The sequence below is a fragment of the Centropristis striata genome, chromosome 10, assembly GCF_030273125.1.
Source record: "Centropristis striata isolate RG_2023a ecotype Rhode Island chromosome 10, C.striata_1.0, whole genome shotgun sequence".
Classification (NCBI taxonomy): Eukaryota; Metazoa; Chordata; class Actinopteri; order Perciformes; family Serranidae; genus Centropristis; species Centropristis striata.
Window position 1 is genome coordinate 6,936,022 of NC_081526.1, and position 19,024 is coordinate 6,955,045.

The 19,024-nt window shown below is 37.2% G+C and overlaps 2 protein-coding genes across 2 annotated transcripts in view; one reads left to right on the plus strand and one right to left on the minus strand.

The window, feature by feature from the left end:
* Nucleotides 1-524: 524 nt before the first annotated feature.
* tmem41aa (transmembrane protein 41aa) lies at nucleotides 525-8,539 on the plus strand. The gene is made up of 5 exons (XM_059342515.1): nucleotides 525-839; nucleotides 3,163-3,313; nucleotides 3,797-3,958; nucleotides 4,396-4,534; nucleotides 6,670-8,539. The coding sequence occupies exons 1-5, from the start codon at nucleotides 631-633 to the stop codon at nucleotides 6,888-6,890; spliced, it is 882 nt and encodes a 293-aa protein (XP_059198498.1). The 5' UTR covers nucleotides 525-630; the 3' UTR covers nucleotides 6,891-8,539.
* Nucleotides 8,540-13,355: 4,816 nt separating this feature from the next.
* The window catches only part of igf2bp2a (insulin-like growth factor 2 mRNA binding protein 2a), an 81,490-nt gene continuing 75,821 nt past the window's right edge, over nucleotides 13,356-19,024 (minus strand). The window contains exons 15-16 of the mRNA XM_059342514.1: nucleotides 18,102-18,215; nucleotides 13,356-16,852 (exon numbers count right to left, since the gene is read on the minus strand). Of these exons, the coding sequence (XP_059198497.1) occupies nucleotides 16,754-16,852; nucleotides 18,102-18,215 (213 nt within the window). The 3' untranslated portion in view covers nucleotides 13,356-16,753. The remainder of the gene's footprint in view (nucleotides 16,853-18,101; nucleotides 18,216-19,024) is intronic.

A 19,024-nucleotide genomic window follows, 5' to 3' on the forward strand; every position in this document is an offset into this window, starting at 1 on the left:
CCGCACATGCGCAGAAGAGCCACTGGGCCGCACATGCGCAGAAGCCCCACAGAGCCGCACATGCGCAGAAGCACTCAAAAGCCGCGCATGCGCAGAAGCGCAGGAAAAAATAAAAATTTTTTTAAAAAATAATAAAAAATAAATAAAAAAATCAAAATTAATAAATAAATAATAAAATTAAAAAATGAAAAAATAAAAATAAAAAATAAAAATAAATAAATAAATAAACAAAAAAAACGAAAAAACATTTTAAATCTTGACTATTTTATTCTATTTTATTTTATTGTTTTTACTGTTTTTAGTATTTTATTCTTTTTATTGTTTTTATTTATACCCAGTTGTGTACGATTTATTCTATTTTAATAACTGTACAGCACTTTGGTCAACTGAGGTTGTTTTTAAATGTGCTCTATAAATAAACTTGACTTGACATGTCTCTACGGCGGTTAACTGAACACTGCAGGGGTCAACGTCCTCCACTAGGTGGCGGTAACGCTCTTAAAGACAAGTACACCAGCGGCTGTTAACGTCGTAGAAGAAGAAGACGAAGAAGCAGCGGTTGGCCATTGTTTTTCTCTCAACACAGCAAGGAGGTGAAGTCGCGTCCTGGCTGACAGCGTGAGGAGGAATATGCGCTCACTTGTCGGACTAGTCGTTGTCGTTGCTGCCGCCAGCTTTTACCTGTATTCACTGTCCCTTTACCTTCCCGCGGCGCCGCGGAGACGTCCTCCTCCAGGAGCAGCTGCCGAGAGACAACATGTGGAGACGGCGGAGTCCGAGCAGGAGCAGCCGGCTGAAGGCTCCGGAGAGCCCGCTGACAGCTCCGGAGAGCCCGCCAGGTGACTGACAGCAGCTTTCAGCCACGTATTTTTTATATTTAGGTCTCTCTCTAACGTACAATATTTAACCCTATAAAGCCTGAACCATGAATTAATTGCCATAAAATTCAATTTTTGTAAAAACTGAGTGCTTATTAACCTGCTGACGAATTTTAATAAATAAATAAATTGCATATATGAATTCTAATTTGTATCATATTTGATACAGCAGGTCTTTTTGTGCAATTTGTTGCTCACAGTTTGTTTTTCTCGAACTAACAAAAACATATAAACCCTAACATTTTTAACCTATTAAGACTTTGACTTTTCCTTTTTTCTCAAACATGCAAAATACATATTTTTTCCATATAACATACATATACATATACATATATCATACATCTGCTGATATGAAGTTTTTTAATGCAGCAATGATCCATTCGTGGAACCTGCATATCATTTTTGCTACATCTGGTATTTTTGTGCAATTTGTTGCTCAGTTTGTTTAACTTCAACACATGTATACATCAGGTTTTTGATGATGTAGAGGTCTCAAAAACTACTGTATCTAATATGATACACTTGGCTTTATAGGGTTAAACAGGTAACAGGTAGAACTATAACACCTTGCTTACACTAGTAATAGTATGCATAGACACTGACCTGCACAGACCACAACAAGCAGAACAGTCATTATATAATTCTGATAATCTACAGGTGCATCTCAATACATTAGATCAGGGATGGGCAACTTAAATGCTGCAGGGGGCCACGATTTTTCATGTTCACTACCACAGGGCCACATATAGGACCGTGCACTTAACCAGATATGATGAAACTGCAATTTTAAATATGTTTACAGTGCAGTAACTTAACGTGTTTTATGCTCAAATGCATGTATAACAGTATAAATAGGAATACAAAAGGTTTGAAGCAAATACAAGCAATACAGTCATTATATAATTCTGATAATCTACAGGTTCATCTCAATACATTAGAACAGGGATGGGCAACTTTAATGCTGGAGGGGGCCACAGTTTTTCATCGAAACTACCACAGGGCCACATAACCAGTTATGATGAAACTGCAATTTTAAATATGCGTACAGTGCAGTAACTTAACATATTTCATGCTCAAATGCATGTTTAACAGTATAAATAGGAATATAAAAAGTTTGAAGCAAATAAAAAACAACCACTTACTGTGATTTCTTTTTTTTAGTGCAAGAACAGCAGACCAACATTAATTGCAAGAAGTAATTTTGTGCATTTTTACACTGCACTTTTAAGATTTCATGCTCAAATGCATGTAGTTGTACTGAGGGCCACTTCAAGTGAGGGTGCGGGCAGTATGCGGCCCCTGGGCCTCCAGTTGCCCATCCCATTAGAATATCACGGAAAAGTACATTTTCAGTAGTTCAAGTCAAAGAATTGAGTAGGGATGGGCGATAAATCGATATATTTTCAAATGTGATATGGAATTAGATCATATCACTTATATCGATATAGTTCAAATTGTGCACTGTGATCCTTGCTCCAGACAAGCTGCAGCTTTTATTTAAGATATTTTTTTTTATTTAAATGTGCACTTTATGAAGCTATGATTTTAAAATAAGGTAGGTTGATTTGAGAAAAACAAGTGAATATTGTTAAATACTTGTTACCATCAAATTATTTTTTAATTGTTTTTTTTTTTTTTTGGTGATTACCATCATAGCAACGGAAAACAATAAAGTGACAGTTGTTTAGTCTCTCCCCACACTCACATGAGGTTAAATTAAGCACACAAAAAAAGCAAATCATTGTATTAATAAATAAATGTATCAATATTATTTCACTGGTCTGAATAAATTATAAGCAAAGTGTAAAAAACAAAAAATAATAATTTAAAAAAGTATATAATATCAAAATCCATGAGAATTTGTGAGATTTGTGTTTTTTCTCTGTCGATCTACTAATTGATTAATCAACTTGTCAACTAGTTTTTATCTCTAATTAACTATGGGACTAAAACAAACAAACACTTTCGAAATAAGTATATATTTACAAGAACATGAGATTATCAGTTTTAACATGAAATATATTGTATTTACACATTTTCCAATTGAATATATGTCACAAAGGATTAGCAGATTTTTAGTTACATTTTTAACTAAAATTTTACATGATGTGCTAACTTTTTTGGAATCTGGTTTGTATTATTTTGTATTTGTTAATAGATGAACTATGACACAATTTGACTATTTTGGTAACAAATGATATATTTAGTACATGTCTCCCAGCTCTGTCTGTTCTTAAAAGAAGAGTGCATGATGAGACTAACTTGAGTTTGGATATTGTCGCAGGTTGAAGTTCCCCTCAGACTTGGAGGAGCTGAGAGAACTGGCTGAGCTTCTGCAGTTTTACAAGACGGAGCACACTGGATATGTCCTGCTGCTCTTCTGTAGTGCTTATCTCTACAAGCAGTCCTTCGCCATTCCTGGTTCCTCGTTCCTGGTAAGATAAAAATAGTTTTAACTGTTCTCTGTACTGATGCTGAATTTAAAAAAAGCAGACATTGTGCACCAGGCAAAAACAGGTTTTTTTAGACACATGGATTTAAATTAGCCACAAAAAAGCCAATTAAAAGAAATTAGGTTTGCATGCAAGACGTACTTGAAGATGGAAAAATGAAAAGGCCAGATCTCTTTTTATTACTGCAGAGGATAAAAATATTCAGCTACCTCGAACAACAAAGGGATGTCAGACATTGTGTGTCAGCAATGTTCGACTTTTGTGACAGTTTTTCTTCTTCACTTAGTTTAATCCTCACAGCCAAGTGTACAGCACAGAGAAGAGACTTCAACCACTCAGCCTTACACACACTTACACTTAAAACCCCTGTTAGATCACAGAGTATTTCTCTACAGTAGCTGATCATTACACACACATATTGATGATGTCTAGTAACCCCAGCCTCTTCCTCCTGTCATCCTGCAGAACATTTTAGCAGGAGCTATATTTGGAGCATATCAAGGACTGCTGCTGGCTTCTGTGCTCACCACGGTGGGCTCCACCATGTGCTACCTCCTGTCCCAGGCCTTCGGGAAGCGCTACATCGTTAATCTGTTCCCTGAGAAAGTCTCCATGCTTCAGACGAAGGTAAATCTGCACCAAAACACTGTGAAATTATGATTCTTGTCAGATTCCTTATGATTAGCCACACATAGAGATGGGTGCATGAAGCCTTGTGAAGCTTTTGAGGCTTCTTCCTGATTGTATAGAAAAAAGATTCAAAGCTTCAAAGCCTCAAAGAGAGACCCTACCAGTGACATCTAGTGGTCAGCTGCAATTATAGCAGATTCACACATCTTATTGATTCCAGTTCCAACACAAAAGCAATAAAATCAGTCTTAAGCAGCTGTGTCTTCTTTCTGATAATCATTGTTCTGTAACATTCTTTTAATGTTGCATCTGCAGTAGCTAAACTGTATGAGTCCACAAGGGTCTTCGTATAAACAATCTTCCTATCCTGTGAGACCGCTTTTATTTTTATCTTTTATTTATTTTTTGCTTATCATCTTATTGTTTTCTCCCAGGTTGAGGAGAACCAGGACTGTTTGTTCTTCTTTCTGCTCTTCCTGAGATTCTTTCCCATGACTCCCAACTGGTTTCTCAACATGTCTGCCCCGATCGTCAACATCCCCATCACCTTCTTCTTCTGCTCAGTCTTCATTGGTGAGCACACATGGATCACCTGATTGGTGGCTTATAGATAGAGGAATCAGTAACCAGCGTGACTACTGGGGTTGCAAAGGGGTGGAACATTTCCAGAAACTTTCCATGGGAAGTTAAGCTGTGGAATTTTGGAAATATTCAAAATTAAAAAAAAAAACATGACACATCAGATTTATTTGAAATAAGAGCTTTATGAAGTTTTAATAATAATAATTTTATTGAACAGTTGATTCTTTAATTGAACAACAAAAACACAAATGTTTTTTCATTACAAATATAACTAATCCGCCCGACTCCTTTCTATTAAAAAATTAAGTGAAATGCCCCTCCCCCTCCTACAAAAAACCCTCAAGTCCCCCATTTAAAATGTTAAATTGAATTTGTGATGGAGGAATGCACAGTGCATGTAAGGGGCGTGGCCTCGGTAGGGGGCGTGGTCTCAGCAGCCCTACAGTAAGCAGTGTGCTATGTGCATGTGATAGCAGATGTATTCAAGTGCACTTGTGTAAAATCTGGTTGTTTCAATTAAATTATCTAATTCCCATGGAAAGTTTCCAACGTAGAAAATTCACAGAATTTTGCAATCCTAGTGACGACACACTTATTAGGGCCTCGGGGCAATCGCACCGAGCACTGGTCCCATACAGCAATAGCTGTAGGGACTACTGTTATACTGTGGATTTCTTCTTATTCCTCTTGCGGACGCAATTTCGTCCCGCTACTAGTCCTACAACTTAAAGAGTTGCAGGACAAATTATATATCAAAACGTGCGGTTTGATCGGGATCGGTATGCTATTACTTTTCTCTACGGAATACGAATTTTTCGCGACGCAAGTCGCGAAAAACTGCCCAAAATTTTGCATTGAAATGAATGGGACGGCTGAAAGAAAATGAGCAAAAAAGAACATTAATTGAAGATTTTCAGACGTCTACTTCTCCGGCATAATTTCACCTAGAGACTCCGTTTAAACTTTAAACAGTTGACACAAGTCTTGTGTATTGGTGTATTATTTGCGTTTCGATAGGTCATATAGTTTTTTTATCAATCCCTGTTCAATGACCATGATCATTTTTGGAGAAATTCTGAGATTATAATGGGTGTGTATTGCACGGAATGTTTGTGTCAGAGTGTGTGATGTCATCGCTCAGAGTGTAGAGGGAGAGGTAAAATTGTCAAAAAATTAATTTTTAAACTGCGCTCCAGGCCGCAAATTCCACTCTACAGAAATAATTTATACATAGAAACGTAGGAAAATTTGTCTTCTCACTCACAATCCTCTGGTAAAGCTGTCAGAGTTATAGTTTGGGCGTAAGACGCAGAGATGATCCACTAACACCACCAACAGCCTCATTGGCTCCCATATTAAAAACGCAGGAAGATTTCGGAAAAAGTGAGATTTTAAAGTTTTTTTTAGATCGCTCTAACAAAGCTATTTTTTTATTTTTCTTCACAAAAAACATATGTAGATGTTCAGGAAGAACTCAGGACGCTCAAAGTGAAGTCGGATCAATGATAGGTATTATGGTTTTGCCAAAAATGCTTTCTGTTCGAGGCCAGACATTCCAGTCCAACTCTGGACCTCTGTCCACCGGCTGCTGTCACAGGTGTCAGTTATTTCTGTTGATTGCTTTGATCTGATTGCCTTTGATCTTTGATGTGATTACAGTTAGAGATACACACACACACATGCGTGTAAGTGCTCACACTCAAATATGCTTCAAACACGCGCGCACACACACACACACACACACACACACACACACACACACACACACACACACACAGGTAACTTTATGTGATTTTAATTACACAGACAAACACACACACACACACACACACAAACACACACACAGGTAACTTTATGCGATTTTCACTACACACACACACACACACACACATTTTGAGGTTAAAGGGCATAGTTAATCTCTGAAGAGTCTCATCATAGTGTACACACACCGGCAGTAGCCCCCGTGGCCCTTTCAAAATTTCCCCAGAGGAAATTTTCTAGTTTATCATACTGTATTGTCAGGTACTCAAGAAGCTATTACTCTGTATAAAAACATCACAGACCATTTTTATTACGTTCAAATTCATATGTCTCACTACTGTTTCTTCTGTTATCTGCTGTTACAGGCCTCCTGCCGTACAACTTCATCTGTGTCCAGACGGGCGTCATGCTGTCCGAGGTGTCGTCGCTGGACGACTTGTTCTCCTGGGAGCGGCTGCTGCAGCTGCTGGCCATCGCCTGCATGGCTCTGCTGCCCGGCGCTCTCATCCGCCGCTTCAGTCAGAAACGACTCAAACTGGACGTCCAAACGCACAACGGGCTCATCACAGATAAGAAGGTCCAGTGATTTGTTCTGGGAATTAGTTTTTTTTTTCTCTCCCCGGTGCTTTGATGTCCTCTGCCCTCAAGTCTGAATGTATTTAAAGCGGTGACTCTTCAGAAAAAAACGCTCACACAAGGTATGGGCTGAAATATGTGCCACCAGAAACTGAAAACTGAATTTGAATTATTTATACTTGAATTTTAATGCTGATTGGCCGAAGAGACACTGTGTACCTGCGCTCGATTGCTCTGCCTCAACAACTGGATGTTTGTGGCAGAAAATTGAAATTGAATTTTGCGAACTGAATTTGAATTGTGAGAACTGAATGTTCAGTTACAAACTAATAAATTCAATTTCAAATTACAATTCAGATTCAGTTTTTTAATGCAATTATTCAAGTTAAGCAATTCAAATTCAAATATCAATAATTCAGATTTCGTTTCTGGTGGCACATATTTCATCCTTAGTCCTTTACTTCTCAGAAGGTGCAGAGCTTTTAGAAAAGTAAGGCTATGTCAGTGGGATTTGAAGCCAAGTATTTTGTGTATCCAAATGTTGGTGTTTCTGTGCCACACAGTACATGTATATAGATGTATGAATGTACAGTAATCATTTGGATCGAGGGAATGATTTTAAGGAGAATTTGCTCTTGCACTATTATTATTAGGGTTCAAAAATTCTATTCAAATTTGTATTAAACTGTTTCAACAGTTAATTGTTTTGTGCCCTCACAACTGTTATTTTAAATGGAAAATTCTCACTGACTGCCATATTTTGGGGGGAATGTACCACACTAAGGCCAAATGGACAGATTTAAATTATTAATTTAACCCATTTAAGCCGGGAAAGTATTACCGCATTTCTACCATTAAAACTGGGGCCGCTGTTGCGTTATTCTACCATTAAAGCCTGGAAAGCAGATACGTCGTTTTGTAGTATTTGTAGTTTTTTCCACCTATTTTCGGTCTCTTGGCCAATGAAATGCATCAGAATACATGTGGGAGTGTCGCAATACATCATGGGACTTTTCCAGAACTGAAATCATGGCAGAAGACAACTATAGCGGAGGGAGCTCAGATATAACAGCTATAAGCTCTCAAATACTTTTTGAATTTCATTTCTATCTGCTACAGAGGCTGAAAAATCGATTATTTAGTAGGAAGCGCTGACACTTCAAAACTTCAGGTTTTAGGGGGTTACTTTAAAATCGCCCAGAGGTTTTACAAGCATTTTTTACAGGCGTTTTAGGCTTAAATGGGTTAAAATGTAATCGGTAACAATAACCTTGTCACCAGTCAAACAGTTAAACACAAAAAACAACAAAAAGAAGAGCCACTAGATGGCAGAAGGGACGAAAACAAAGACAACGAACATTTGAACCAAAATCGAATCGTGGATTTGGAGAATCTAGATTTTAATTTTCCGTGCAGACAGCCAAGCTTTGAAGTGCCTGTCATGCTGTGAGAGACTCTGTTTCAAACTTCTACCTCCAACGTGGACTCTGCTCAGCTGCCTATTTATGTTTTCTTCTGGGTGGATGGTTCAGGTGATTGTGTTTTGGGTTTGTGTGAATTATTTTATTTGTAGGTGAAATGTGTTTCATGTATGCAGCGTATATTCCACAACTTGAAGTGGTGTTTTTTCCTGTTTGACAGTTGAATTTTGCAATTATGTATAAATTGTAATAGAGTGTGTGGGACAATTTTTACTGTTTTTAAACTCTGTTTGAACTCAAGAGTTTTTCAAATTGTGTAATTTGGCCTCATTTGGTCTTTTTAAGTAACCTACTGAATTGCATCAGTATTTTTGTGACTAATTGTCACGATATCTAAGCGAATGTGGCGTTCATTCAGGCAGTGTGAGGCCTCTATTAAATCAAGCCTTAATATTGCTTCTTATTGCTGCCTCTTTCCACAGTCTGTGTGTCTTTTGTACAGTTCTGGTCCAACGCTGCACCAAATGTTATTTGAAAGGAAAAGTTCACCCCCGAAATGATCATTTTTATATCGGTTAACTCACCCCGTGTTACCCTGAGTTCTTGAAGAAAACTTCTACGTGAATAAAGAATCCAGAAACTGAAAATACTTCCCATTCACATGCGGAAATCTTACTATAAAAAACCCAAACACCAAAACTGGACAAATAGCAGAGTCAAGTGTTTTAAAAAGTAAGATTTACACATACAGTCATGGAAAAACTAATTAGACCGTTTTTTTCTTCAATGTATTGTTCATTTTAATACCCAGTATAAGTAAAGGTACATTTGTTTGGACAAATATAATGATGACAACAAAAATAGCTCATAAGAGTTCAATTTAAGAGCTAATATCTAGACATTTTCCATGGTTTTCTTGAAAATAACCAAAATAATTATCAAGAAAACCATGGAAAATGTCTAGATATCAGCTCTTAAATTAAACTCTTATTTTTTTCCAAACAAATGTACCTTTAGTTGTACCAGGCATTAAAATGAACAAGAAGAAAACAATGGTCTAATAATTTTTTCATGACTGTATTTAAAGGGAAATGCGTACATTGACAGTAAATTATATCTAAACATTACTTTTTAAACATATCCTGCCATATTTTTACCATCTCTTTCTGTAGAAATGCCTGTTATGCCTTTAATTTTTTTTTTTTTTTTCCATGACTGTAAATGCATGTGTTTGGGGAGTATTGAGCACAGGACTGGATAAATCAGAGTTGGATTATATGTGTGATTATATGTAAAGTGATGTTTTTTATATATAGTTTTGCTGTTGTTAAATGCGGCTCATTTACTTCAATCCATTAAGAATTTTCTGTTTTTTTTATACTCCGTCACTGTGGAATCATGGAGCGAGTAATTGATATACACTTAGTCATTTTTGGAACAAAGTCATCCTTTCAAACTATTTTTCTTGTAAAATGTTATGTTTAAGCTTTCTGTAAATTCTTTTCAGTGTAATTTGTGTTTGTGTATCAGATCACAAATGGCGTGACACCTTTTTATATCAGAGGTGGAAAAAACTTTGAAATAATTAAAAGAAAAACATGAAAAACCAGCATTTCTTTTTTCAAATGTTCTTTATTGCTCAGATCCAGGTTGCTCAGCAATACAGTTCACTCACAACTCAAAACAACAGCATGGCTGTGACCAGAAAGGCATGGATCCACAAGATGGATTAAAAACGGATCATATGTCTGTCCAGCGCACAGTCACCGATTACCTTGAGGTGTTTGGGACCTTTTGGCCCGTGGGAAATGTAGGACTTGAGGGTTGTGACCTACTGAGGAAACAAAAGGAATCTCCCAAAACGGTGAAATGCAGTTAAGAAATGGATCCATGTAAAACCACTACTGAAAGTCTAGTGCAATGTGAAGTGTACATACTGGATCGCCTACAACAGTCTCATGCAATGCTTTGTGTTTTCCCATTAAACAACAAGACAGGACAAAAAACACTGCTGTGGTTCTGCATCCATCCAACCAGACTTTACTAAATCCTTCCTCTTCTAATTTTTGGATGGTTGTTGAATGCCCTCTTTTTCTGTTCGGTCGCAAATGCAGAACAAGAACTTATCCGCTTTTTTTCTTTAATTATTATTATTTTTTAATCAGATTTGGATACTTTGTCAACCCTTCTTTGCATGTCACACATTCATCCTTTTTTTTTTCTTTTCCCAAATCTGTTTAAAATCCTAACTAGGATATTTTTCAACCACAATGTAACAGCTAGTATTATTGGTAGTGATCTAACAGGAATGAATATTAAAGCAAAAGAATCGCAGCTATTGCGCCGGACTATGTTATTTAATCAGTGTAAATGACGAGAAAACCAGATCAACAGAAAAAAAAAGCCTATACTATCCAACCACCATGTGATATGACTAACAACACAGTACACCCTCAGTGATGTGTGTAATTGTGGTTTTCTGGTACTGAATATTAATGTCTAGCAACACCCCACAAAACCTAGAAACACCAATCCTCGGAAGTAAAAAAAAGAAAAAGGTTACTATTATCTTGACAAGTTTCCCCTCAGAGTGCGGTCCCTTTGGGTGTCTCAACAGCCAGGGCGCTCTGCTGAAGACACCACAGCAGCTGCTTCTCCACCATCCCGCCAAATGCAAGCAAGTGTCAAAGTCGGTTTAGCTTCAGGTGTTAGACTGCACCCTCAAAGTGCAACACCGAAACCAGTTTCCAGGTGCTAATAGCCCCTAAATTTCCCAGCCGAGCTAGGCTAACAGGCTAATTGGCTAACGGGCTAATTGCGTCCTAAAGTCTTAGGCAGGAGATGTTAGCGCAAGCTAATTTCTCATGAGCCCAGTTTTATAGTGGAAAAATAAAAAACTGGAAACAACCAACAATATTTGTCAAATGAACTACGAACAAACCTAAAGACAGTCATGGAAAATTGATTAGACCAGCATTGTTTTCTTCAATTTCTTGCTCATTTTAATGCCTGGTACAACAAAAGGTACATTTGTTTGGGCAAATATAAAATATCTCATAAGAGTTCATTTTAAGGGCTGGTATCTTGCCATTTTCCATGGTTTTCTTAAAAATGATTTTTGGTTATTATCAAGAAAACCAGGAATTCAAATGAACAAGAAATTGAAAAAAAAGGGTGGTCTTATAATATTTTTTCCATGACTGTATATATTGTCAGGGAACTGGCAGTGTACAGTGGTGGAATGTAACTAAGTACATTTACTCAAGTACTGGACTTTTACTTTACTTGAGTACTTTAGCGTAACTTTATACTTCTACTATTTGAGGCAAATATTGTACTTTTTACTCCACTACATTTATCTGACAGCTTTAGTTACTTTTCAAGGGTTTTTTACCCTTTTATTTTATTTTTTTATCTCTAACTTTTTTTGGATTGAGTTTTTATTACTATTTCATTGTTTTACTGTTTTTTAGTATCTTATTGTTTTCATTGTTTTTATTTATAACTATATTTGTGTATGATTTTTATTGTATTCTAATAACTGTACACCACTTTGGTCAACTGAGGTTGTTTTTAAATGTGCTCTATAAATAAACTCTGACTTGACTTGACTAAATATGTTAATTTCCACAGTAAATGTGGGCATTTTAACGTGGTTGTCAATGAGGGTTGGTGCTTTTGGACCAAGCCTCATGTGGCCATTTGAGGAACTGCAGCTTTTGGGACTTTTTGCCTTGGCTTCATTTTTCAGACTTCCATTAGGATCCAATGCATAACAAAAGAGGTCCATTAAAAACTGAAGTCTCAGTACAAGGCAGTTAGAGCACTAAATCTCCACTGTTCCTGCAGTTAGTGCCTGACATGCACATTTGAAACACTTGCCACTTAATTAAATCAGTGTGATGGGTGACACTGAGTTATGGGTGGATTTTTAGGGTGGTGCTCTGGGCTATTGTCATTGTCATTAGTAAAAAAATTGCACAGACACCGACTGGCTTGCAGACAAGCCCGAGCTTGCAATGGTGCGATAGTGGAAAAAGCAGCTAGTGAAACCGAACCAGCTGGAGGGAAACCTGCACTGACTGTGTAAAGAGCCAAAAACACAAGAGAGAGACAGAGGTCTGAAGAGTCCTCCGCAATGCAAGAAAAGAGCCTCAAATTCAAAACTGCTCTAAAAAAAAAAAAAAAAAAAAAAAAAGCTACTCCTGACAAGTCAAACAAATCATGAGTGACAAACTACAGTTTCCAGTGCTACTGTGAAAAGCCGTTTTCTCCACGACATGTCCTACTACAGTGAAGCAGACCGCCACAGGAGTCACGCGTCGGAGTAGAAGCACCGTACTGCATTCTTGTGGGTAAGGTCAGGGGTTTTTGAATCAGGTCTGGTGAGCTATCATCATCAGTATGAGGTACTGTACCGGCTGTGGGGAGGCTTGCTGAAAAAGCCTCAGGCATTGTGTGAGTTTGATAGACCTTAAATGTTTTATTTTAGCACTGCTTGTCTGTGTTCACTGGGACAAAAAAAAAAATTATTCACCTCATCTGATGACAAAAGTCTGCCCTCGGGAAAAAAAAAAGAAGTAAAAATCAGCTCTCAACAGTTAAAAGAACTCCAAAGACAAACACTAACTTTCACTATATCATTCATTTATTTAATTCTTTTTGCCCTACATCGGTTTTAGTAACTAAAGTCAGCCTTGGATTCTGAGAGGTAATTCTGAAATGTACAGCACAACAAAAAAAATAAAATAATAAACTCGGAAGATTGATGAGAAAACCATTTAGAGGTCAGTTTTGAGGGAAGCTGTGACGCTCTAAACTTCTCCCACCATCTCTCACAACGCAGGTGCAGACTGATAAGTGTTATAGAGAGACAGAAAACGATGCATTTATGTGTGACTCTATTGTACATGTTTACAGATATACAGTTATCTTGTCGTACACAGTGACATTTCAACGACTAGAGTTGTTCTACATTCTACACAGAAGACTAGGGTTTTTACACCATGTTCAAGAGTCCCGTCAGTGTATTTTTGCAGCTTCGTGTTTTCTTCAAATCAACCCCAGAGTATGCTGTTATCAAATAGAGCTGGTAAGATTGAATTGGGTTGTTAAAAAAATGTCTTTTTTTTTTTTTCTCTTTTTCACAAGTGAATCATTTTTAAAAGTCTAAAAAAAACCTGGAGGTACAGTTGGGAAAAACAGGAGGTACAGTTGGTTAGTTTCTGTTTCTATCAACTGATTGGTATCTTTTCTTTTTTTTTTCTTTCTGTCTCAGATGGTGAAATCAGTACACAACATCCACATTCAGAACCACTTCGGGCAGGTATGTACCCCTTAGATCCTGCTCTTCATTCCTTTCTAGCAACTTGGAAATCCTTTTGTATCATTAAGAGGTTGTATGGCGTCCAGGTAAAGACAGTCCAACACAGTTGACTACAGTTTTACAAAGTTTCACTAGTCGGCTGGACCTGAAGAGTTTAGAGATTACTGTAGATCTTTTGTCTTGTTCTTTTTTCTTTTCATTAAAAAATAAAATTAAAAACGCTCAAAATGATCAGTTAACAAGGCATACAAAATGTGGAAAAAGGGGAAATGAAAGATTGGACTGAGGTACCCTGAAGCCTGAGGTAGATCACAATACTGACATGCGCACTGTTCACATCCTGACCAAAGTTAACACGGTGGTTCACTTTACTGTTCTCCTATTTTTTTCAGGTTTTTATTTGTTTATATTATTATTCATAGTCTAGTTTTCAAGAAAATAAACACTTCCCTTCAAAATAATATGGCAGTGTCCCACTGAGGAAAAAAAGAAAAGGACTTTGTTTTCTTTTTGTTTCTTATCAATAGCTCTCATCACAAAATAGGAAAAAAATAGATTCATAAATATTACTCTCTCTTTTTATATATATATACACACACACACACACATGCGCACACACACAATCACACACACACACACACGGAGGAAGCTGTGCGTATTGGCAATAACCTTGCGTCTGGAAGATGAAGCTGATGGGTGATGATGTCTGAAAGGTGACAAAATAAGGCAACAAGCTTCCATGGTCTCCAAAGTAAAGCACGAAGGGACACCAGGACCTGCGTGTCCAGCTCACACTCGCAGAGCGGTCGGCCAGCTCGCCAAAATAAAACAAACCAAAAAAAAAAGAAAGAAAAAAAAAAAAAAAAAAAAAAAGAAAGAGCGAGAGTGAGAATGACAATCTGTGTGTCTGTGCCTCTGGCCCGGCCTGCTGGACACGGCAGGGGTGATATTTTCTAAAAAGGCTGCATATCGTACATTCACAGCTGTCATGCCGTTTTAGAAAGCTCCCGTACCCGAGAGGGTTAAAGCCAAACGCGGCTGCGGTCACGTTTGTGTGTGTACCACAGGTCATACAGTGCCTCCCCATAAACCCACCACCCACCACCCACCCAAAAAAACCCACCCACTAACCCGAAAACTTTTTTCTCACTGCCAATCCACACACCACGAGTCTGCACCCTCCCCTCCCCTCAAAGCCACGTCGTCCCCCTCTCTGGGCCCTCGTGACGTCCTCATAAGGCCGAGCGTGTGGCGGTGCACATTCAAAACGACTGGTTAACAAGCAAAGGAGCCCCAATTTTATGTCAATTTTTGCTCTGATTGCAAGGAGAATGCCTTAAGAGACATCCTTTTGATTTTTTATATCTTTTATTATCAGGCCAATAAACATGAATGTAGATCTATAGGTGCATCTCAATAAATTAGAATATCATAGAAAGTAGATTTATGTCAGTAATTCAATTCAATTAATTCATTTTTGATTTTTTTGTAAATATGTTTTATGTAAATATGCATGTTTAGGGAAAAAAATTGTTAATTGAGTAGTGGAGAAGGGGTATTTTTAAATAAGCATATTATGCTTCATCCTACTCCTTTTCAGACATGTTGCGTTCACATTATAGCTTTTGTTTTGACTATTGCTATTTTGTTTTGATTATGCTCATTGGATTTGTTTGTTTTTCAGTTTACTTTGTTGTGTTACTAGCTCATGTTCAAATAAAAAAGCTAAACTAAAACTAAACTAAAACAAAAAAGTGGAAATAACATATTATATAGATCCATTACACACGTGTCTTAATTTATTTAATTTATTCTAATTATGAATGACCTGAAATTCAGTGTCTCAAACAAATGTAATATTACTAAAGACCAACTTAAAAAGTATGTTTAATCTGGAAGTGTTAGCCTCTGAAAAGTCTGTTTATCTATATGACTCAATACTTGGTTGGGACTATTTGACTTGAACTACTGGAAACAGACTTTTCCATCATATTCTAATGTATTAAGATGCTCCTGTATTCTACTGTACAGCATGGGAGACTGATACCAATTTAGTGGGGGGAATAAAACTCCCTCTGTTGCATTTAACCCTCTGTTGAGTGAAAGTGGCAGTCAGTTCAATGTTATCAAAAGGCTACGGGGAACAAATATTTTTATCCTATTTTTTTTTTAAAAACAACAAAAAAAAAAACGCATGCCGGATGAGAGAGAGTGATGAGAAAGTGAAGCAGAAATTAGCAGAAGGAAGAAAAAAAAGAAGTGAAGCATCAGATATGAATGGTGAGAGACATTTCAAAGGGACGTTATCTTTTGCGTTGGCACACACACAGGCTCGTTACAAAGACTCAGAACCATTCACCATATTTACTTATAGGGGTTTTTTCTTTTTTTTTTAGATTTCAGTCAGTGGCCTATAATGTGAACAAACAAGGGGAACTGCTTTAAGTGGCCGTCACAGCCCAATCAATCTCTGTAACAAGCAAAAATATTAAAAACTACACCAAGCTGTACTGTCATTTTGATAGGAAAACAACAGTGCATACTCTCAGTGTGTATCAATATACTTTTCTACTCTGTGTTAATACTGCTAAGGATATTTAATCTTGCAATCTGAATATCTCAAACTCTTGTGAGAGAAGGTGTCCATTGTCACGTGCTCTCGTTCTAACCCAAAATATCAATCACAACGCCTCGTATACGCTCGTGTTAATACAGTTGCTTTATCAGTTTGTTAGGCCTATGTTAGTCCAACTACAGAGATAACGTTATGCAGGGCGACATACTATTTCCTCTTTACCTTTTTAACTGTGAAGACAACAGTTCCCAAATTCTCTGCCATTTCCACCTTTCTTGTACATTATTTTTTTTTTTTTGGTCTTTTTTGTTATATTATATCAGTACGGTTTCTACCACTCTATCTGCTCTCACAGGGCTGGCAGTGCACACAATGCCCTCAGCCTTTGGCTCTCACTTGTTTCCCCCCTCGTGAAGTTCTTTGGTTTTGATCCCGGTGCTGCTGGTCTGCCCTGCATGTCCCCCTTGGCCTTGGCCTTTGTCTGGGTAGGTCTCTGTCCGTTTGGGAGGGCTACATTCATTGGCTGGCGCCCGCTGGAGCCACCCCGCTGGTCACTTGGAGTAGTGCGGTGACACGGCGGCGCCCTGCTGGTGCTTCTGTTCCTGCTGTTTGACCTGCTGAATGATCTCCCGGATCTTCCTCTGTGCAGTCTGTTGGAGAGACATCACAGGTTCAGACACTTTTTCAGTGGTCAAATGGACTTTCAAGGTCCATTTTCAAGCTTTTCCAGGACCTTAGTCCTTAGACCTTAGTATTTTTTTAATTGAACATGTGATTATCTATAGTCAGATTGCACAAAAAATACAGTTAGAATTTCAAGCATTTTCAAGCACTTTATCCAACATCCAAGCACTTTTCAAACCTTGAAAATATTAAACTTTAAGCATTTTCAAGGATTTCAAGCACCCGTACGAACCCTGGACATCACATGCAGGACGAGACAACGTGAAAACGTGTTCATATGAAAATAATTTTCTTGATAATAACCAAAAATATTTTCAAGAAAACCATGGAAAATGGCTAGATATCAGCTCTTAACCCTCTATGGTATGGTGTTGCCCCATTTTTGGCCTGTCAAATTTCTACAATGCATGTTTTTGAGTGATACAATACTTTTAAAAAATAGGGAAGAGTATAGGGAGCCAATAGCAATGCTTTAATTTGTCACATGACCTCCAGGAGGCCATATTGAAACCTTTTTTGGCAGACTTTTCCAAAGGAAACAGCTTTGCCATTTTGCGGCACAAAAAAGCACTGAAAAACTTCATTTAGTGGCCCTTTTCCATCTATTCCTATTAATAGGATAGAAAACCTTAATTTTCGATAGTTTCATTTATTTTCTAATTAAATAATGGAAACTTGTTAAAATGCAACTGTTGTTGTTGTTGTTCCATTATGGAATCATCATGGCAGCATGAGATATATGTAGTGTGTGTTTAGGTGTGTGTGTGTGTGTGTATATATATATATATATATGTGTGTGTGTGTGTGTGTGTTGTGCATCAAAGGGTTAAGTCCTTTACATATTCCACAAGAACAGAGAAATTTGTTCTTGTTCTCGAGGTGGCAAGAACAAGAAAAAAGTTCTTTCTGTCCAGGACTTTTCATACTTCAAGAAAAACTCCTGGTAAGTCGTCACCGGGCCCTCCCACTGCAGCACAAGTCTCAAATTAACATTTCTGACCAATCGAACAATACTTCTTGGACACCACACAAGAAAAAAAGTTCTGCCCAGATGATGTGTCAAGAACAGAGAAATGTGTTCTCCCTCCCAGGGCTGCAAGAACAAGATGACATCATTCTGTGCTTGCAGCCCTGGGAGAGAGAACAAATGTCTCTGTTCTTGCTGAGTATGTATTAGCCTTTAGTTCACATGGCATCAAAATGTGTTCTGCGTACCTGGTTGGCAAAGAAATGCCCGCTGATTTTCACAAAGACCTCATCGTTCTCGTCTGGAGTTTGGTCCCGCGGTACGATGACCTCAGCACTCGTAAGGTTCTGCAGCTCGTTTACCTGATGGGGAAAAAAAGACTCCAGAGTTCATAATCTTGATTTGAATTTACAGCCAGTAAGTAACTGTTTGTTTTTAATTCCCATAATTCAGCTCAGTTCAAGCTAGGGTTGTCACGATACTAAAAAATTTCAACTCAATACCGATACTCAGGAAAATATCCGATACTCGATACCATTTTCGATACCACCAGGATAAAAACAAAGACCCCAAAATTTAACAGACATAATTTTATTCACAAGAAAAATGCAACATGTAAAAATTAACAGAACCACAGGTTAAATATTTATAATAAAAACAGTTGTGCAAAAAACTGCAACTATGATAACAAGCTTCAGGTCTGAGGTAGTGCAAAAAATAAATAAATACAATAAACAATAACAATTAGAACAATATTTTGAGGTTGTATGCTGTGCACAATGTTAGGCAAGCTTGATAAAAAAAATAACAATAACTTAAGTGTTCATTCCTTGGCTAGGTATCGATACTTTTGAAAATGAGTATCATATGTTTGTATAATGCAGCCATTATTTTGTTGTGTACACTTTTTTTATTTTATTTGTTTATTTTATTTATTTGTTTACATATATGTATGTATATACCGTATATATATATGCATACGTAAGATACCCGAGTTTTTTAAATTTTTTTATTTAATTGAAATATATACTTATTATTTTGTAATTATTATTATTGTTTGTGTGTCTGTTTGTTAATTCACTGTTAAAAATCAATAAAAATTGTTGAAACAAAAAAAGAAAAAAAACTAATAAAATGTGATTTTACCATTGAAAAAATAAATAAATAAATA

Coding starts and splice junctions, on each gene's coding strand:
- tmem41aa (XM_059342515.1), top strand. CDS start 631: ATGCGCTCACTTGTCGGACTAGTCGTTGTCGTTGCTGCCGCCAGCTTT. Junction 3,959..4,395: donor TCTCCATGCTTCAGACGAAG/GTAAATCTGCAC, acceptor GTTTTCTCCCAG/GTTGAGGAGAACCAGGACTG. Junction 4,535..6,669: donor CTTCTGCTCAGTCTTCATTG/GTGAGCACACAT, acceptor CTGCTGTTACAG/GCCTCCTGCCGTACAACTTC.